Here is a 22,271-nt window from a genome sequence, read left to right as displayed (position 1 = left end):
GGTTTGTGTCTTGTATTGCTGGTTGTCTAGGTTTGCTCCACTGAGGATGGGAGAAGTTTGAGACATGATAATAAAAGGGGCTCAGTAAGAGGGGTTATGTCCTCACCCAACATGAGGAAGGCTGTAGTTTGGAATAAGGAGGGCAATTTCAGTTCTGTTGGAGACTGATGGGAGAAGTAGCAAGTTTGGTGAGGAGCAGGTCTTCCCACCTGCTTCTTCTTTCACTGAGAGGGGAATAAATAAGGAGCAAATCTTCTGAGTTTTGTATATGCATGATGACTGTGGGGTAATACATTAACATATTCGAATTAGGCTACACCAACCTGCGAACACTTGTGGGGGGCTTTGACAGACCATTCGTATTTTAACAGTGGGCACCAGCCTCTGTTGTTAGGTCTGTGCTGCAGCTCACTGAGCAGAGGCTTCCTCTTGGTCACCTCAGTGTGTGCTTCCTCTGTGCAGGCAGTGTCTTGGGAACATGGCTGGCAGCCTTGTGGGAATATGTGTGGCAGCTGCTCTCTGACCAGTATGTCCTCAAAGAGGGCCCATGTGTCTCTGGAAGGACAGAGGAGGCAGAACTGGTGTGCTGGCCTCTGGGAAGAGGTGAGGGCTCAGCTTGGGAAGGTGCACCTTACAGGAGAGGCTGGGGTGCTGTGGGTGCAAATGTGCAGCAGTGCAAGGGAAGGCAGAGGGCAGGCACTTCAGTATCTTGCTTCATGCTCTTGCAAGGAGGTCACCTCTCCTCAGTCAGCTCTTCCTGACCAGATACATATCTGTGAGGTGCTTCTAGTCCTTGGGCATATTGGAGGCTTGAGCTGATGGACAGTTCTGGTTGAACAAAGCACTACATGTAGCAATAAGATTCAGTAGATTTGGTAGTTTTGGTGAACCTGGGTGTTTTAGAGATTTGCTAACGCTGTTGTTAAAGGATCACTGTTATTTAGAAGGACTTTTTCTGATCCTTCTGTGATGGTGTGTTTTGTGGGTGGAGGAAAGTACTGGTTTCAGTGACTGAGCAATATCCGTTCTTATTTTTTGGAAGGAATTGAAAGGTATTTCTTGCTCCTTTTAAGTAGCCAAGTCTAGTTTAAAGTGATAATCCATAACAGGTCTGACATTTGAGTGTGTGAAGACTGACATGTGAATATACCACAGTGAACAGAACTGACCTGTGGAAAATGCAAGCTGGAAAATAGGAGGTGAGGCACTTCACAAAGTAGCCAGTGCTGCAGACCCTCATCACAGAAGCTCACCCCACTTATGCAAGTAACTGTGCCACATTTGAGGTGCTACAGTTCTTATTTGTGTTTTTGCAGCATGATGTGCTTTGTACTGCACTTCTGCATATTTCTATGTTTCCCAGTGGTCTTGCTCAGACTGTGTCAAGTGCAGCACAAGCCAGAACTCTAGGTCTTGTTTTAGATGAGCTGCCCTCTCCAGTTCCCAGCTCAGTTCTCAGAGCTGATAAGAAGGGCCAGTGATGCTTACAGCTTCTCCTTGGGCCAGGCAATGTCACTAACCCAATTGACATTGTGATAGAAATTGATTTTCTGGTAAAGGAGTCCTATGAGTCCTTTCAAAGAGGTGCCTCAAGTCAGTAAGTAGTTTCAGAACTGCAGCTATCACATACATATTTGAAGATAATTTAGCAGTGGATTTGTTAATGGTCTTCCTCTGACCAACTCCTTTCCTGGCCTCATTGACCCACTTGAGAGCCCCCAAGAGGTTTTGCCCTGTGATGCTCTAAGAGCTCGGTAGAGCATCCCTTTTGCTTGTTGTGCAACAAAGCCACAGCTGTTTCCTGGCCTCTGGGACACTGTGTCCCTGAGGATGGAGAGGCAATATTTGCCTCAGTGGATGTTATTTAATATTTTCTTATGTTAGGAACAATTGTTTAACAGATTATGAGCTGTCTCCAAGCAGCATATTGTCAGGGACGTCAATGCAATTGAATGTAAATAATAGCAATGAGAACAGCCCTTCTACCTCCAGGTTATCTGTCAGAATAAACTATGCAGGGGAGTTATAAGTGGGAGTCCTTATTTTATGCTGTGTCTAGCCAGTGTTTGCACATGCAGAACACTGTTGTTGGAGACATTCCTGAAGGAACACAGGCATGTTCTCCACATAGGCATAGAACCATCATTGTGTTGTTGTTTTGCCTTTAAGGAGATCCAGGAATAGGAGTGATTAACTGAAAATAAATTCCTATTTGTCTTCAAGACCCTTTATTTTCAGATGCAGGGGCTCCCACTCTGTGGGCTGATAGGCCACAGTAAGTTTAATTAAAAAAAAAGAAGGTACAGGAAGTTTTGACATCACCAGTGCAGATTGTCTGTCCCTTTGCAAGAAAATCAGAAACAAAGGAATAGATCAGCTTGAGCCTGGTAACCTCCTGAGGAAAGCTGGCAGAGGGTAGTGGGTTGGAAACCTCTTTCCTAGCCTGACAGTTCAGATGGTGCATCATCTCTCAGCTGTCTGTCTGCTGTGCTTACAGGGGCCAATGCCTTCTCTGCAGACTTTGAGCTACAAGGGGAGTTCCCAAGCACTGGTCCATGAAGGATTTTTTTTTAGTCTAAGAATCACCCCATGTCAAGTACTAAAAAAATGGTGGCAACAGAGTTGGAGGAGTGAGCCCAAAATGAGTCAGATGTGTGGTGTTGACTCTAGAGAATGGGTCCAACTTCAGTATTTGCTTCTTTTGTGTTTGTAAGCTTATGCAAAGCCCACATCAAAGAAAGGTGAAGATGATCTAAGTGGGAACTAGCTAGAAGTGAGACACACACATGAAACAGTGGGACTGTCAAAATCTCTGACTTGCTGTTTGAGTGTATAGGTGCCCAAGTTTTTGCCTTTAAAACTTGGTATGTATGTAAAGAACTCTTCAGTTTGATTGTAACTCAGAGCTAAATGCAACCTGGACTCTCTGGTGAAGCATTTGCCCTCCACCTCCCAGAAGGGTTCACCCAATGTAGAGTAACAGGATTGCCTCATAGGGATACATAAAATACAACAGCCACGTCACACTGACTTAAAAACTTATATGGTGAGGATATTGGCATCTGTTCTCTTCAGTAGCTCAATAATTAGAATGGTCATCCAGGAACTGAAAAGAAGGCTGAGCTTTCTTCTGCCTTCAGGTAGTCCCACATCTCATAGGAAAACACCGGACTGCTAGGCTGCCAGGGGAGAGGAAAGTATTTTTACATTCTCTAAGCATCCTGTGAAACTGCCAGTAAAAAATAAATAAATAAAATCAGGCTTAATTGGACCAAAAGGTCCAAGTGGGAATGTGATTTTTTAGCTCCTGCAATAATGGCAAAAAAACCTCGAGTATTGTCCATGAGAGCTGGGCTTATGTTAAAATATTAGGTATCATGAGTAGTATAGGAAAGGGAAAAAAAATCCTCCTAAAATAACATCCTTTTTTATTGTTTTCCATAGTTTAACTTAGGCAGGTTTCTGTTTGCTGTGTTAATCTTTTCAGTTCTATCTCAGCAACACTACGGATGGAGTTTCCAGGTCCTAAGTCTTTGAGAGCCGAGTACCTAGGGACTTGGCACTGTAGCAGTTTCACCTCTTGGTGCTTAAATTCCCTTGTAGATTTAGTGCTTTGTTTTTACCTGGAAAAAGGGGTAAAAACACTGTCCTACTTCTTAGACACATTGCAAGGCTACATAAAAGTAGGATTAGCACAGTATAGTAATCAGAAAAGTGTACTATATAGCTTTTAATAATAATAAAAAAAGATATTATTTATTCAAAGACAATGTTGAGGTTTAAGTGTGAAAGGAAGCTCACTGCTTATGTTAACAGGAGTTCTTCAAGGAGCTCTTGAGGAAGTGGAGAGAGGGGTAAGTTACATTTTGAGAAGGGGGAGATGGTGAGAAGAAATGTATGCATGAAATAACATCAGGTCAGGACCTGGCCTAACATTTGTATTTGCATTTTTTTTTGTCAGTTTTTTGTACTTCCTGATGAAAATTTAAAAATATCCTAGCACAGTCCAATGCTGTGTTTATAATAGACACTCAAAAGCACTTGCTTTAGCAATGAGAAATGACTTGGTTTACTTATTCATAGGAAGGGCTGAAAGACACGTATTGTTTTTGGAACAAAGTACTTCAACCAAGCAGAAACCATGGTATTTAAAAGAGGCTGTGGGAAACAAAGCAGTTAAAATGTCCTGAAGTTATACTACTGGTGTATCTCATTCTAAAGAGTGTATAAAGATACACTTAATCATGCTCATGGGATTGGGCAATGGATTTAGATAGCTGTGGGAATGTTTTATTTAAACCCACTTGAAGTTTGCAAGGGGATGAAAGTTTTTGAAAGGGAAAGTTAAATTAAACAAAACTCTTTGCAATTAATAGGTAAAATGTCCTGTTTGTGTCTCTTGGTTGCAGGAACCATTGATGATGGCTGTGTATGTTTGAGTAGTTGAGGGTAGATCCTGAAAAGTAGACAGTGTAGTGGACTCTCTTAAAGGCTTCCCTTAATTGTGGATGCCTCTTAATGTCATGTGGCCTCCTAGCCTTTCTTTCAAAAGCCAGGGGGTCTTTGCAGCTGTGAAAGGAGTCACCATCTTCACCTGCCTGCCAGTGCCCAAGCAGCAGCACTGCTGTCTGTCTTGGCAAAAGTGTAATTAGTTGACTGCAGCTGAGAAAAGCAAGGTTTGGGCCCAGGATTCAGTATGTTCTTAATTTGAATGGGATAGCAATCGTAAGAAAAGTAGTGCACATAGATCCAGTAAGATGTGAATCCTGCTCAAGTTATTATTTTTTTAATTTTACTTTTTTGCTGATTGAAACTGCTACTGGCTTGTACAGCAAACAAAAAGTTCTTTCTGCTCATGTAAGTACTAACCCTGGTTGTCTGGTGTCTACTTTGGAGTGCTGTGCCATGGATGTCACACAAAGAAGTGTTTGAGTTTGTGTGGCCAGCAGTGAAGTCAGTATTGAGAGGAGCCACGATGTCTGCATTCAGACAGGAGAAATATTGCTCATGTGCTGTTTTGACTCTGTGTAAGAGACTTCACATTCAAACTGAGTGTCACAGTGGATCACTGCCTATGGCACAGAGGGAAACAGTTTGGTGAATCTGTTCTCATTCAAGGGATGAGTTTTACCTGCTTAAGCATCACGTGTTTCTCTCTGGCATTAAATCATCCTCTTAAGCTTTAAATGAGTAATTAAAACTTTTTGTAAAAATAAGAATTGACTTAAAAAAAACTGGGAATAATCCTGTTCACTGCAGTGGGAATAGTATCTGGGAAAAACTGTACAGAGACTGAAGCAATTGGGTTTGGATCCTGAAATGAGTATTTCCTCTGATGCTACCATAGCCTTGTCTAATGTCTAACTGATGTGTTCTTTCAAACAGATACTAATTTTGTCTTGGGTAATGCCCAGATAGTGGATTGGCCTATTGTCTACAGCAATGATGGATTTTGCAAGCTATCAGGATATCACAGAGCAGAAGTTATGCAAAAAAGCAGCACCTGCAGGTATTTGAGAACAGATTTATTTTCTGTTAAATAGCATGTAGTATTGTGTTTGTTGCTTGAAGGAGAAAAGTAATCTGTTCATTCCAGTTTTTTGTCTCTTATCTCCCAGGGCTGCATCTGTCAAATATACTTTCCAGGTAAAACAAAATCAAGAACAAAACCAAGAAGTGCTATTTCTAAATAGGTCCTTTCTACACTGTAAACAAATGACTTTGTGTCTTTGTCTAGTATCTGACTTGAATTTCTCTCTTTATTTGCAGTTTTATGTATGGAGAGCTGACAGACAAAGATACAATTGATAAGGTCCGGCAAACGTTTGAGAACTATGAGATGAACTCCTTTGAAATCTTGATGTACAAGAAGAACAGTAAGTAACTGATACATTTGTTCGTTAACATTGGTGTGTAAAGTTGTTTCAAATGGTGGTGTAAACTGCAAGTCTGTCAGCATGGAGGACTCTGCTTTATCCAGGGCTACACAGGCCCCAGTTCTCCCTGTTGAGCTACAAAAGAGGAATGAGAACATGAGGGATGAAAGTCACTCAGGAAGGCAGACAGAGCTCTCTAATTTGTTCTGACGTTTAGAGCAACTTGCGTGTGATGCCTTAAGACAGCACTCCAGATTCCATCAGCAGTGATAATACACAAGCTGGTTTTGTGCAAATGGTTTCCATTACAGAAAACATACTTTTCCAATTTTTTAAAATTTCATATAGCAAAGTCAGTACTCAGATTCAGTTTTGGAATGAAAAGAACTCATCTTTCATATTAGAAGCTGAACTACTTTTGACATTTTCAGATGAAACTGCCTTTTGTTTTGCAGAAAAGTTCCTTAATTGGGGTATTATTTTTTCCTAGCAGTTTCAGTCTGTTTGTATTGGCACATGTCAGCAGATGAACTATTTGACCAAAACTTACTGCCCTATCTAGTGTGGACTATGTCATGACACAGTTATTTTAATCTACTTAATGTCACCTGAAGTGCAACTACACTGGGGTCTTCAGCCTGGCCAAATGTTAAGCTGGAAGTCTGCATTTTGTAACTTACTTTGCTCTTAAAAATTTTGCCTTCTGGTCATGAAACTGGTAGTGTCTGTGTACAGGAGAGTGTATATTGCAGAAGTGTCCTGCTAGAAGCTCCTTCCCGTTGATGATCAATTTGATAATTTCTGAATTAGTGGGAATGGGGGACTTCAAACACAAAATATAACATAAACTGCTATGAGGTAATTTTCAACAGTTAACCTCATTGCTGTTTGTTTTGTTGTTGTGGGGTTTTTTTTGGTGTTTTAAAAAATTATTATTATTATTTTTTGTTGTTAGAAAGACCAGTTTTCTGGGGAAAGCTAATCCTGTCTACCTATTGTGAACAGGTTGTGAACAGTTGTGAACCATTGGTCTTTCTATTGAAATGACCAGCTAGTGCTGACTGCTGGAGTTTGGTGAGAGAACCACAGCACTTCACAAAACCTTAAAGATAATACCTATATATGCTAGTGCTGATGTGTGAAGCTGCTTCTTTTGTATCAGAATTAATCAGTTCTTATAAGAAGTGGTGGTGCCAAAGTACATGGAATTGTATTTTGTCATCTTTCAGAGAGAGAAATAATTCCTAAGAGTTTCTCTCTTCTAGGCTTTTTCTTCTCTTGCTTTGGGCTCTTCTGGAGAGCAGCTTGGCTGGTCCAACTTATTTGAAAAGCAGTATGTGCTTATCTGAATGGCCTTGCTTTCTGCTACTTTCCTTCTAGGGTTATCAGCCTCCAACGTTTACCTATTTTTAAAGCTGATATCTGTTCCTAGGCCAGTTAGTGATCATAGGGACAATATGCAGCTTGCATCTATGCATCCAAAGCCAAGTCAGTAAGTTGCAGCCATGAGATCTAGAAGGGTCTGGAATTCTCTCTTGCATAACAGTGACTTGGCACCAAGAGGCTATGCAGCTACATTGCTGCAGCATATGGCCTGTACTAGAGCCTGGGGCCTCTCTGTCTTTTATGCAGAATTAAAAAGCAAGGTAACTGTGGAGCGAGGAATGTTTCCTGCCCTCCTGAGCGCTTTCCTGAGGAGAGGCAGCCTGGAACCAAGTCCAGCTGTGCAGAAGCTGTGTTGTGTGACACGCCAAAAAGCAGAGCTGTGAGGGCTCTGCTGTGTGCACAGAGGGTCCCAGGCATGGGAAGGAGGAAAGCACAGAGCTTGCTCTTCAGTTTAACAAAACGCAGTGCTCTTGTGTTTGTTAGGTTTGCGGCTTTAGAGGTGCATTAACTACTGTTACGGAGACTGACTAATAACACTAGAGAGTTGTAACTGAAAAATAACAGAAAGAGGACATCCTGGGGCTTTTTCTCAGAATAAGCCACGTCATATAAAAACACAGCCTTGTTTACCAGTCACTTAGCACCCAGACTGCTAAGTGGTCTTGTCTCTGTGATCACCTTACTTTTGCCTGCAACTATGGCAGTTGCTTGCTCAGGCAATGGACATGATTGTTTCAACTTACTCTCAGTTTGATTGTTTTGAAGAGGGACATTTTTCCTGCTCTTTGTTTCTTTTTTGGTTTCTCTATTCTTCTTTCTTCATTCAATTTTTCTTCAAATTAGCCAGGAAATTGGACAGAAAATATATGTTTTTTACCTTTCCTCTCCTTCCCTAAAAACTAACGGTCATGATAAATAGCAACTTTTTCTTCCATTTTCGTGCTGTTGAATAATTGGGATGTTTTCTGCAGCCTGTACATTTAACATACTTTCAGCTGTTTTAACAATACATTCTATTGTTTTGGGGGCAAAAAGGAAAAGCCAAGCAGGAATTTCAAGTTAACTACGGTGTTGCTAGTGCAGGTCAATCTGCATTGTGTATCTTTTTATGTGCAGCAGTCATCTCTGTTTCTCTGAGTAACAGTTATATCCTGATCTTACACTAGATGTGTCAAAAACATTTTGAGACATTTGATTATGCTATTAGAAGTGATAGCCCCCCCCCCTTTTTTTTTTTACAAGGTGTTCTCCATGGAGGTGACCCAGTGCTAGTATTTACGTGGTTGTGCTATAAGAATATCCCATCCAGATGTTGATAATTGCAGTGTATTTTAATTGCAATTCATAGTATCAACTCTAGAAACCATGTAGTTGGTAGTATTTGGAAGAATTATACCATTTTCTGCCTTCATCACATTTGCATTTCTGGATACTTTCTCTGCTTCAGTCTCCCCTCTCTCTGTCCAGCTCTCCCACCATCCAAAAGTGACTATCCTCCCCCTTTTCAGAACTTGAAGTTAAGATGTGACAGAGGTTTGATATTTCCTCGGGCTAGGCCCTTGATTACTTTTGTGATGATCGTTGTTATTCTCTGGAAGAATTGCTTCCTATAAATGCAGAGCTCCTTCAGGGTAATTGGAAGCAATTGGAGCAAGCAGGTGCACAGCCACCAGATTTTTATCATAATTGCTCTGATGCCATCCTGTTGTATTCAGTGGGGATTCATGGTCGTACCTGGAAGGAGACAAAATAAAAGCTTTCTTTAATCTGGACTGCAAAATTACAACAGACAGGTTGACAGGATTTTTATGTGAGAGCTTCAGTTCTGTTGTTTGGCTTGATGTGAGTGTCCAGTGTTGCTGGAAGCACTGTTTATTTTGGTGTGGGAAAATCCAAACACTGCTAAGTCTCACTGCAATCAGTGGAGTTAGGCTAACTTACATCAAGAGAGGATATGGCTTAATGTACCAGAAAATATTTTGTATCTAGTCTTAGTCATGTCTTAGCTTATTTGAATAGATGCAGCTTTAAATGTCTAACTTCTTATGAGTCTTTGACAGACATTTGTGAGGATTTTACACCTTATGGCCAGCCTCGTAAATTAAAATGGCTGAGTAAATTAAACTTGGACTTTTATTGCCTAATTTTCCATCTACAGCATAGGTCTGGGTTACAAGCAGTGCAAAAGCGTTTGCTTCGGTGAGTACTGAAGTAGATTTTCAGTAAATTCACTGGCTCCTGACTGCATCTGAAAGGGTGGTGCTCATTCAAACTCTAACCACCTTTTGTATGCAGCACTTGATTTGCTTCAGTGAAAGAATATCTGAAGTGGGATGAACTCTTCATAGCTTGAATGCATAAAGAGTTACAAAGAGCCTTCAAGCATCCCCTCTCTGAGCAAAGATATTCCCATTGCTTACAGTCCTCAGCAGTGCTGCAAAGAGCCATGAAACACCATTCTTTAATGTTGTTTTTCCCTCTCTTTTTCTCTGTGGTTTTCTACAGGTGAGGTCAATGGAAAGGCAGCAGCCAAAGGGTTGGCTGTAGGTAGTTCTTTTGCCCAACGCAAAGCAGTTCAGATGAGCACTTGCTCTTTTCTGACTGCATGTATTATGGTGAGATTCCCAAAGGCTGGGCTTCACTATCAGCTTCTGCTGAGGTTCACTTTTGTGGTTTTCTGAATGCTTGAACATTTCACAAATTTAATACCATGAGTATTTGTGTGGATTTTTTTTAAAACTTTTTTTTGGTTGTTGTTGGATTATTTTTTTTTAAACACATGCACCATCTCCTCACAGTGTATTACAAGGCTCTTAGATGTCAAAGAGTGACAAATAAGCTCCTGATAGTGATTTGGCTGCTTGAACTTACCTTTGGGACCAATGCTTTCTACAGATGTTGAAAACCAAATAAGTAACAACCCTGTCCTCATTTATACAGAGCAAAATTCACTTTAGACTGTGACTGCCCACCACCAGGGTGAGTTACTCGTAACTGGTATTGGTGAAAATAATTTAAAACCATTTATATTTGTATATACTGGGCCTCTAGTGCACATCTAGCAGATGGAAAATTTGGTACATAAACTTTAAACCAGATAATTGCATAGGATCAGATGCAGGAAGGAATGAGGGTGTTAAAATAAAGTGGCATGTATCCTTCTGATCCTCCCATTGAAATCTAGCCCCATATTTGTCAAGCAGCATGCGCACCTTCATCTCCTCTTCTGTGAAATCCATCTGTGTGAGTTCAGTTACCTTCAGGAAGGTCATATCCAAGTTTTTTGGATTAATAAAACTCATAATTCCCCCTGATCTCATCAACTTCAATCGCATTGCCAAGCAAGTCCTGCTGTTATCTCCTCAAACATCTTCAGAGAAATGAGACTTCCCAGGAGTAGTCTTTAAATATTTTACCTTGGGTAAATGGAAAGAACATTTTAAGACTTTCCTGTGTCTTCCCTTCCCTTATACTCACTACTTTCTGCTCTTCTGAGAACTCAGAATCAGGTAAACCATATCAACACTGCTGCAGCATTAAGGGTGTGTGCCAAACCTTTTTCCTGCTGTGTTGTTCCAGTGTCATATGAGATAACCCTTTTGTGTGTAGCAATTCCATCTTTGGGACTGAAATGGATTTTCCTTATCTTAGCATGTAAAGATCTGACCTTTAGAAGCATTAGCTGCCAGAGTATAGCGGCACCATATGTGGAAAACATGAAGGCAACAGCTTTTAACATGCTAGAAATGTATTGTAAGGTCTGTTATTATTTGCAGAAAGTGGTGAGCTCCTACACACTGAGTTGGTTTGTTCTCTTTCAGTGCACACCCTTTGCTAAAAGGGAGAGTCTGTAGGAAGAGTTTTGCTCTCTATCTTGCACAATCAACTGTCAGAGGCTTCCTTATTGTTCCTAGTTAAAAGTCTGAGTGAATATAGTGGTTTGCCTAACTCTTTCTGATCACACCTCATCAGCTGCTTTGCTAACTCAGTATTGGACAAACTGTTCAATCTGTGTGGGATAGAGAGAAACAGTCTCATAGGGAGTACCTGAACACAAGTGAAACTCCAAAAAAGAGTGACTGTAGTGGTCAGCTGTGCTGTTCATATAACTGAAGTCTTGTTGTCTGCCTCACTGCCTGTAGGAGCTGATTGAGACACAGCACATGCTTCTATCCTTTTCATTTCCATACTGCTTGACTTTTTACCTTCAGGGCAGGTAACTTTTTACCTGTCTGATGGCTGTTTGACTGAGACATTATCAAGTAATGCAGAGATTGTGCTGCTTTGAGGAAGCTTGCCCCATTCAGGAAGGGCAGTGAAGACATTAGCTGAATTGGGAAAATGTGGGGTTTTTCATTGTATTTATGAACTAATTTTGTTTTACTTTGGGGTAAGAATAATTGTTTATTGTAATTTAATTAAGTAATGCACTTCTTGTACTTTTGAAACACAGCTGGTAAATTGATCTCTTTGATTAGATGATTTAAGGTATGGGGAAAGGTAAGCATTTAGACAAGGATTTTGATACTCATTGTAGCCTGTTTTTGTTTGATGGGATAGAAAACTGAAGGAGGGTTCATCAGTATGAGAAGACCTCTAGTGAGGAGTAAGGGACAGACCTTTAATGTCTCATTCACTTTAATGCTGTGAGAGATTCTGAAGGACCTCAATTACAGTCAAATAGCATGTTAAATGCTGGTGTTCTTGGCAGGGGACTAAACATTTCACTGTTGAAATACACAGGACTGGAAAAGAGGAGAGGGAAGAGACAGTAGTATTTGTGTTACAGATGGGAAATTATAAGGTGTGGATGTGTTTACTATGTGTTAATCTAGAGATTAGGCCCTTGAATCCTGCCTTTTAAAATTGTCTTACCTGTGCTCAGGCCAGTGAGGACCATTAAGAGCTGCATCTATTAATTCTGGAATTAGTCTACGTAACTGAAGAACACAAGACAGGCTGGTCCTACTGGCTACTGTCAGAAGTTCATTGTAGGTTTTAAGTTCTTCCCTGTTTATGCTGCTTCTCCAACAGCTTTGAAGTGATGTTCCCTTTTTTAGCAGCACTGGTCCTATGCTATTACACAAACTCTGGATTCTTTCACTGTTGATTCCAAATCTAACAGAAGTCAGAGTGGCTCACAAGTGTTTACTACTTTGTTTGTGCATTGGCATTATTGTTGAACTTCACCAGTGAGAGGGTTTGCCAGGACTGAACACAAAATGTAAATGAAAGTAGATGTATTGCTGGAAACACTGGTAAACAGTCTGTGTGGTTGTACATCAGTACAAACTGGGGGCATATGGGGAAGTTACTCGTGTTTTGCTCTGAGAGCTCTGAAACATGCTGCAGTTTCTCTCACTGCCTGAATAGCCCATAGACTGAGTCTGAAAATCACATTTTTTTGTTAAAATGGCCTTGTTTGTGCCTCTTGCCAGTACTGATTGGCTGAGCAGGGACATCCATTTTCACACCAAGACCATGAGAGCTGCCCATAGGAGGTTGAAATTCTAGTTTCTGACCTGTTTTATAAGTGGTTTATACTTTAAGCTTTCCTGTTTAATAGTTAAATAAACTGTTTAATGTTTAAAAATATTTTTTTCTGATAATTAAAGCAGTATGCAGGAAAAGAGCTGAACATAGCCTCGTCTTGCCTGAGTGTTTCTGTGTGTTCCCACAGTTCAGAACCCAGTTCTGCTATGAATGAGCTCCCCATTGCAGGGAACTGTGGAAAGCCCATGTAACCCAGCCCTGTGAGCACTCACCTCATGACTGTATTTTTATATCCATTTGTTTCCTATTGACAGAAGAGACTGGCAAGATGGTGGGGAATGCACTGCAGGGAAAAATATTGAATAGTATTGTGGAGGCAGATTGGCCAGGATGGTCTGGTAGAATTTTCCATCTACTTATTTCTGCTATTGCTGTGTTACTGTGTAGATCCAAAACTGGAAGGTAATTTACACAGACCACCTGTGCCACTCTGGTTTTATGTTCTGACCTGGAATACACTCTGTTTGTGGCACTCTGACACTCTGGAAATTATAAGGGTACCCAGATAATGACAGTCATTCAGGATATCTGTCTCTTTCTTACTGCCCATGGGGCACATCACTAAGGTCTACACTTGGTTCTAGGCAAAACAGTGGCTTGTTTTCACTTTTACTATAAATTATGCTGCCCAGGAATGGGAGTTAAAGGAGTCAGAAAGTGAGAACCCTGCTGATACAAGCTCCTTGTCCTGCAGCAGCCTCTTATAGGTTATCAGGAAACAGTCTTTCCTCTTGCTGTGTTCAGAACAAAAATCTTGCAACAACATATTGTGCCATAATCATAAAGAGAAGATGACACCATGCATCTGACAAAAAGCTAGAATAAGAGGGTGAATTGCATCCTTTCTGTTGCTGTGATGTGTTACAGCATCTTCTATAGCAAGGTAATCAGTTTTTATAGCTATGAGAGGCAGAGATGAAGCTGAGTATGTAATTCAGCCACAATGCTGTGAAGGCTAATATTATGAGCAGTCCATAGCAGAATGGCTGTTGCTGCATGTAGCAAAACAATACAAAGGGGTTTTTGGGAAAGAAAGAACCAAACTCTAATAAAAAAGAGGAAGTGCACGTAGATAGAGATACTGGCTGATTAAAAAGTTGCAATGTTGGCAAAGGGTGTTGAAGTGGGTAAAATAAAAGTAAATTGGTCATCAAGGTATCTGTATAAAAGCAAGACGGATTTGAGCAGCCTCAGAATAGTTCATGTGTGAAGATGGGAAAAACAAGTAGGCAAGAAGAAATGGAGACAGGCAATTTTAGGAGCTCCTGAGAAAGGGTAATGTAAAGGGTGTTACTGTCTTGAAAAATGCTGTTGGCTGCTTTGTGGCGGTGTCTTCTAAGCTTGTTAGCAGGTTAGTGAGGATTCTACTGGCACAGTTATATTGCTGAATCTTTTCTTGCATTTAAGTAAACAAAAAAATGCTATACTTTATTGCAAGGGGTTGTTCTGTATAATGCTAACTGTATAAAAAAATATATATATTGATTCCCAAATACTTTCTGCCATGCGGGCAGGCTCCAGAAATGGCCATCAATTATTCCATCTGGGTTTCTCTGCTTTTTGAGCAGAGGCCTCCATGCATCATATACCCTGCTGTTCATAGAGGTGACTGTACATATGGCATGAAATCTCAGCCAGGGTTTGAAACTGTCTGTTTTATACAGGCACAGTGGGAGCCTTAGGAATTGAACTTCATTTGTTGAACTTGCCCATGGGTCTTGGAGATGCTCTGGCTTTCTGTGGCCAGAAAAGATTACTAATCACAGAGGCTGGGAAACAGCCAGGTGAGACACTGTTAGCAACAACCTCTGTTGTATTAACATAGTTGGGAAAAAAAGCTGTCTTTGCTTGCTTTGCTGAACAGTAACTTGTGAACTACCAGAGGTTTCCTTGTGACCCTTTCAACAGTCAGGAAGCACAAGTGGCCCTTGTTATAACTTGAAATACAGTATCTAGTACTCGTGTTAAAATGCGAGCAATTCAGAGGAAAGATAATCTAAACTAGAGGAGGGTCCTGTGATCAAGAAAGAAAACCAAAGTCTTTTGTGATCACCCTCTCTAAGATATGCTTTCCTGCAGGAGGGACAAAAATATCACTAAAATCAGAGTGGCAACTCCTTTGAAATGAGGGTGGTAGACACTCTCTTGTCACATGGAAAGTCATTGCTGTCACTAGGGTGATCAACACTCCCTCAAGGTGATCTGTGGGGATAGTCGTCAAGGAAAACTGGTAGCAGCATCTGAAGGGTCATTATTTGGGGTCATCTTTTTCTGTGATGTGCAGGCTCTAATGTCTCAAGCAGTTTTCATTAGTAGTGTATCTAGTGCAGTAATTAGAAAAGTATGGTTTCATTCAGTGCAGTTTACTCCCATTCGCAGCCCGTGGCCTGGTCCTGATGGCTTGTTCTCTCCTGAACTCAGTGGAGTCTTGCTTCACACTGTAGTGATTGTGAACAGGCTCAGGACAAGGCAAGCTGAAAGGCAGCTTGCAAAAGATCTCCCTTGCACGGAATGGTTTTATTCAGTGCAGTTTACTCCCATTCGCAGCCCGTGGCCTGGTCCTGATGGCTTGTTCTCTCCTGAACTCAGTGGAGTCTTGCTTCACACTGTAGTGATTGTGAACAGGCTCAGGACAAGGCAAGCTGAAAGGCAGCTTGCAAAAGATCTCCCTTGCAAGGAGGTGCATGCTAGACTATAGTTCCCAGAGGCTGGATCTTGAAGCTGGGCATCAGCTGATGCAGTTGTTAGGAGATGGTGCTCCTTGTTTGCAGAGAAATAAAAGGTCTACCAAAATTTTCATGCTCTTGAGTCGAGACTCTGTATTATGGTCTAGGCACAGTTGGCCTGTTCTGAAGTCCTGCACAGAACCAGCAGGACTCCATTGTGTGAACCTTTTGTGTGTACGTGGAACACTGCTTTTAGGAGATCACAAAGCACTTAATAAGTTCAAGTATTCACTTTGTAGATGAAGCCCAGAAATAGTGATTCCTGAAGATTAAAAAATTGCCAGCTGCTTTGTCATTTTTCCTAATAGGTCTTTGAAAAAAAACAACATTAAAGTAGCATTTACAGATGCCTGATTTTGAAATGTAAATGTCTAAACTAGCACACTTACTGTTCTGCCTACCATTGACCAACTTTTTAATATGTTTGTTTCCAGGAACACCTGTTTGGTTCTTTGTGAAAATTGCTCCAATTCGAAATGAGCAGGATAAAGTGGTTTTATTTCTTTGCACTTTCAATGACATAACGGCTTTCAAACAGCCCATTGAGGATGATTCATGTAAAGGTTTGTCTTTTTCACAATTATATATTTATGCTGCATCTGTTTGTTTGCCCTGCTCTTGAAAAAGCTGAAGTCCTTTAAATACCAAGGCCAAATAATTAGGTGTTAAAATAACTTATAGTTATGCCATTGGGGACTGCATTTATGCAAGGAATGGTTGCTGGTTTCTTAAGTAAATTTGATTTGGCCTCTCCTGGAAAGGGTCATTGCTAATGAAACCTCCCTGGTGCTTCAGGAGACAGAGTGTACTTAACAAATAGGTGCTGCTTGTCCTTTTAAATTCATTATTAATCCACGTTCCAGCAAAGCCTTCAAGGAGTCACAATGCTGCTAAACAGACTTTTTGATGTCAGAGAGAACTGGAGGTTCTTGGACCCTGTACAAATTGTGCATGACACTGTATGCAAAAGCTGAGCAATTAGCCCTGAGTCTAGCAAAGATCTGAATAATTTCATAATGCATGGCCTGATGTTACTTACCATTATTATGGGATTCCTTAAAATAAAATTCTGGATTAGTTTTCTTCAACATATGCGAAGAGATTCCCATCATCTTGAGTTGAATGAAATTTAAGTTCTCGTGGTGAGTGAAGTAGCATTGCTGTGTTTTGCTGCTAACCCTTTGCTGAGGTATACCCTGGAAACCTGGAGGCAAACGTGCATTCAGGTCCTGTCAGAAGCCTTTTGTACCCATATGGAGAATTACAGAGACTTGCGTCCTCTGGGATAAAGTAAGTTCTCCTGTTGTTTGCATTTTTGTAGTATTTAATAATATTTGTAGTATTAAATTAAACAGGAAACTTACTGTGAAGGTGAGCTGATTTACATTTATGCTCAAAATGTTATTCTTTAAAAACATAGTTTCTCAAAGTGGAAACACCTGTTAACATGAAAAAGGAAGTACAGCCTTGACAAACATACCCTCTTGCAGGCTGCAGGGGTTATTTTTTTTCTCTTGGTTCTTCACTGCTTTAATAAAACTAAAAATCATATCTCGTTGGAAAGGTTGGGTTGACAGTACTTTCTTCCCTGCCTAGTGGTCTTCCCTATCCTGATAAGGACTGACAGCAAAGATAAAGCAGCATGATGCAGTAAAGTTGGCTCTGCTTATTTGCTGACAGTGAAGGCCTTTGCTTCATTCAGTCAGCTGATAAGCAGAGCTCCCAGTCAGAGGTGATAGCTGTGTCTTTTCTCTTTGCTTTCACAGAAGATCCTTAACTTTTTTTTTTTAAATCTTCTCACGGTCTTGAAATCAGGCTGATCTTACAGTCATTATGACAATTCTTAGCAGTTCTATACCTAAAGCAGTATGAGCACTAAACCTATAAGTAAGTGCACCAACTTGCAGAGGAGTTAAGATGGTAAGCAAAATTTCTTCATCTGGCCCATGGAAGGTGACCTGGTAATTAACAGAAGTTTCAGACAGAAGAACTTAATGTGTTATTTAGAGGCCATTAATTCACAGCTCTGCACTCCTTCCCCAAGTGCTATGACTTTACATATGGAAGAGTTCATGTGCTAAAGGGGTCTTCCAAATATTGTTTCTGAATATCCTAAATTATTGAAGGTGCACTGGTTTCATGCTGGTGAGGAGTTCTCTGTTGGTTTCTACACAAATCCAACATGATGTAAATGAAACTGCACATTCTGTTCTAATCCTTAATTTATGCCCTATGTCTGTCTGTTTTCTGTAAGTTGCTTGCTATAGGCTAGCTTTGGAATTCTGTTGCATACATCCTAGGAGATGATATTGTATCAGTCACTTGATGGCTAGATGAGAAATTTTTTTGAAAACGAGCTTATTTGTCAAAAAATTAAAGAATTTTACGTGCAGATCTCATTGTGGAATTGCATATTATGAGGGGAGGAAAAAGGCATATGTGGAGTGTCAGACAATTTTCTGTAGTGAGCTCTAGGATTCATAGGGGGAAAAACAGTTTTGGAAGATAGAAAAAAGATAAAATTGCAGTAGCTTGTTTGAAAAATCATTGCTTTTGTGGACCCAGGCTTGAAGAGGGCATATTCTTTGCACTGAGTACAACATTACAGAGGAATTTTTTAGGATGCTTTTGAAGGATAGCAATTTTCATATGAATGTTTCTAATGTTCTAAAACCATATGAAAATCTGAATGTCTGAACTTAGAGATTTATTGTTGAATTGAAGCAACTGAAAACTGATTGCTAAATCAGTTTTTTTCCTTCTTTCACCTTCAATCAGCTTTAATGAGCTACTTTTCTTTTACTGTGTTTCTCTATGAAATCTGTTTCCTGTGCATATGGTCACTTAATATATAGCAGGCAGTTTGCAACTGCTGGTATTTTATTAATATACGTGCTATTTGCATGGTTGCAAAGTGGCATAGCATAAAGTATTTATTTATTTTTTTTAAAATATGCCTGTATGTCCATGTAGAGAAAAACTTTATGTAACACATGAGCATGATCAATTTAAAGTGCAACTGATCTGTCAGCCTAAGCCTGCTTAGCTGTGTGATAAATCTTAGTTTTTGATCACCTGCCGGTGATTTCAAGCACGATTGTTCAGCTGCAAATGATGTAGTGACTCCTTGAGTTAAAAGTCTTGTGCGCTGATGACAGGTGCTTGACTTGTACATTATTTAATAATGCACATTAATTAATAGGCATCTTTTGTCTGAAGGTGACTTGAGAGAGAAAGTCCCAGTACTTTTTTGCATTCTTACTATTTTTTAATTAATAATACCTGGCATGGGAATAGGTGTAACAAAAAAATATTTCTACAGTAATGTTAAAAGTAAAGTTTTTTGTGTAGTCTTTGTTAATTGATTCAAATAATGTAGATGATGTGTAAGAGTGCCATAGAAGTGAAGTAAATTTGGTTTTAAATGCAGCAGCTTTAAAAATAGTGCATTCTAAATAAAGCAACTTAAAAATAGTGTGTCAGTGATGTTGATGATACATTTTTAAACAGCCTCTTTCCACTCTTTCTTGTATTTTTGCCCCTTTAAAAGATAAAGAAAAATAGGTTTTCTTGAATAGAGGTAGGCAAAATCAAGCTACAGCATAGCTAAATTTGGCTTGTGAGGTGATGGGTCACCTTAGCTGAATTTTAGAGTATGTGCTGTATTTGGAATTAATGTATTGTGTCTGTATGTCTTTCATCATGCCAAGTAGGAGATGTTTGAGAATAGTGTATAAAGTGGAATGCATCACTTTGTGAAAACCGTAATTTGTGCAGACAAATAGAATCTGTGCCTGTGCTCTGAGTAGCTAGCAAGAAGTTTGCTTGAAGAGGTTTTGCATTAATACAATGTGAACATCATATGCTTTGGATCGTAATTTTTTTCTTCTAATGCTTTGTTTTTATACAAAAAGGTGATCAAATTCACCATCACTGAATCATACAGGAGAATGGGGATTAGCCTCCTAGCTCTTGTAACCTCCTGTGCCTGGTAGCAATTATCAGTTATCATCTTGTCTGCAGAAGAATCTTTAGTTCATTTTGGAGCTAAGGTGTCCTTTGCATCACAAGCAGAGCTACACAAAAAATAGTATTTTGATTGCCTCTTTCATCTTAATACAGGGAAGACTCCCAAGTGTGTTCTTTTTGTTTCTGTCTTTTTTTTTTGTTGCTGTCTAATTTTTTGTTCTGTTTTAAAAGATGTATTTATATGAGCAGAGCCAGTGTTTAAAATATTTTGATTAAGTTATACTCTACTTTCATCTAGATGAAATGTTTTCTTAAAAAAGAAAACAAATGAAAGGGAAGTGGTGAGCATATTTTAAACTTTTGGTATGCTATCCCAGTCCAGATGGAAAAATAAGGTAGTTTCAGTCATGAAGTTTCAAAGGGAAGGAGCATGGAAGACTGCAGAGAGCCATGATGGATGTAAGCAGTGATATTTGATGTGCAAGAAAAGACAGGCAGTTTGAGCAGAGGCAAGAACTGCTAGAATCCTGATTTACTCACATCTATGCAGTTCTGTGTGAGCAATAGGCCTGTGACCAAATAAGCTTATTCTCTAGCAGATAATGGCTCCTTGTCCTAACTATAGGGTTTGTGTAAGTCGTGGATCAGCAACTTGGTAACAAGGGTTCTGTAGCTGCCACAATTCGTGTTTGAATTTAGAAGTCATCACAATCAAGTTGAGGAGTGTGATAGGAAACAAATAATTGCCCACAAATAAGTAATAAATGATGTGGATTGAGTATCAACAGATTATTCTCACCTCAAAACACAAAAAATTAGTTTCCTCAAGAGCATTGTTAAATGATGCTTCATCCTTTAAAGAAGAGATATTTTGATGAGTTAAACATCATATCACAAAGGTATACTTCAATGCCATGTTTCTCCATGAAAAAAAAAAAACGCTCAAGGGACAACTTTTGTCCCTGCTGTAGGACTCTTTGTCTTTTTGGGTGTTTTCAGAAGAAGTTTCTCTTCAGCTTTTTGCAATGAAATGGTGGAAAATTGAAAGAGCATCATGGAATGCAGGACAGCTGAAATCAATGCTGTTAATCTTGAAGACTCTTTCATTTTGAAGCTGGAGAGGTTGTAGTGCCATCTCATTGCTTAGTCCCTGCTTGATATTTTTCTGCAAAAATGAAGAAGAAATCCAAGCAATAATAAAAATGTGTTAGAATTAAAGACAGAGGCACAGAAAAGCACAACCATGTGCTTTACATTTGGTTACGGAATTCCAAGCTGTCTTCTCTGCTATGTGAGCTCTTGTTTCTTTGAGGCATATATATGCCTATATGATAATCACTTAGGGTCATTAGATTTCAATATATATATATTATTTTTTTTTTTCTGTTTCTAGAGAAAAAGAATGAATGTAGGGATATATCAGCTGCTTGTTTTGAGACCTAATCCATATCATCTGCTCCCCCTGGCCTAGCAGGACTAACATCAATATGTTCTTACACCATTCTGAAACCTAGTTTCTTGTCTTGGAAAGCTCCATCTTCTTCCTGTAACCAGTTCAATGACCTTAGAATTTAACATTTATGTTCCCTCTTATGGCTTAAGTCTATTATTTGACCTGTCTTCACTAGGTAATTATCTGACTTGGTGGTATTCCGTGCCTGTCCTTAGGCTTCTGGAGGGAAAACTGCAAAAAATTAATCAGGTACTTGTCTTTTCAAGCAGTATTGAAGAAGTTATTTCAATAGGATTAGTGTTGGCATTCTTTCTCTTTTTCATATTCTTCTTCCTATGCCATAACCTGCAGGCCCACTATAATTATACTTCAAAGTTCCTGCGCTTTTATCTCACTTTCACAAAAAAACCCACCCCAAACAAACCAAAATGAAACCCAACAAAGGGAAAGGCAGTAAAAGGAGAAGAGTTTTCTGTCCTAAAGATGAGAATCATACACCTAAGAGATTTACATTGTCATTCAGTGCCTGGTTTTAGGCATTTCATCACACAATGGCTTGACTGTATCTGCAAACCGAGCTCATATGTGCTGTGCTGTACCCCACGTATGGAGTTGGTTAGGTTATATGCTCCCACCCTGCTGTGTTCAGATAGCACTGGTTCAAAGAGCCAAGCTAAAAAACCCTGCCTCTGGACACAAGTCTTTTGCTGATCCAGCTATATTGTTTTCAGATCGGAGTTTGGAGTATGTGGTAAGAGTTCTCATGTTTGCAGGAACAGTTTGCATGCTATTTAAGCACCCACAAATGAGCTTTGCAAGATGCAGGGTGGGGGAGGTGCTTGCAGGGGATGCTGGGGACAGAGTAAGGGGTTAAGCTGTACCTTTCAAAAAGCAGATGAGGTGGGAAGAGAGGGACGTACCCCGAGGTGCTTAGCAATCATAGCCACGAGCCACGCCACAGAGATGTCTGGCAGTACTTTTGAGCAAGAAAGCTCAGGCGAATTGCTTCCAGTGCTTCTTTTTCCTCCTCTTTTGTTTATGTCTGAATAGCCCAGTTCTTAGAAAACTTGATTGTAGAAAGCAGTCTGCCTTCTGTTCTTGAACCAAACTTTGAATCTTCCAGGTGAACACCCTACCTACCAGTCTGGTTGGAGTTAGTAAAAGGGGCTGTCTCCGTTAGCTTGGAAGTACAGGCTGAGCCTGGCAAGGGAGGCAGATGCCGAGTTCCCTCCTGGAGCTGCAGCTCCTCCCGGCAGCCGCCGGCGCCTCCCGCTTCAGCACCACGGCCAGCGCCGGGCGCCGCGGCCT

The 22,271-nt window shown here is 40.1% G+C and overlaps 1 protein-coding gene across 1 annotated transcript in view; it reads left to right on the top strand.

The window, feature by feature from the left end:
- Positions 1-5,390: 5,390 nt before the first annotated feature.
- KCNH1 (potassium voltage-gated channel, subfamily H (eag-related), member 1) overlaps positions 5,391-22,271 on the top strand; it is a 161,715-nt gene continuing 144,834 nt past the window's right edge. The window contains exons 1-3 of the mRNA XM_010000929.1: positions 5,391-5,509; positions 5,770-5,876; positions 15,976-16,104. Of these exons, the coding sequence (XP_009999231.1) occupies positions 5,487-5,509; positions 5,770-5,876; positions 15,976-16,104 (259 nt within the window). The 5' untranslated portion in view covers positions 5,391-5,486. The remainder of the gene's footprint in view (positions 5,510-5,769; positions 5,877-15,975; positions 16,105-22,271) is intronic.

Source organism: Chaetura pelagica, unplaced genomic scaffold (genome assembly GCF_000747805.2).
Source record: "Chaetura pelagica isolate M959 unplaced genomic scaffold, ChaPel_1.0 scaffold161, whole genome shotgun sequence".
NCBI lineage: Eukaryota > Metazoa > Chordata > Aves > Apodiformes > Apodidae > Chaetura > Chaetura pelagica.
The sequence above is the reverse complement of the archived record's forward strand: the minus strand, read 5'-3'. Positions and strand labels throughout refer to the sequence as shown.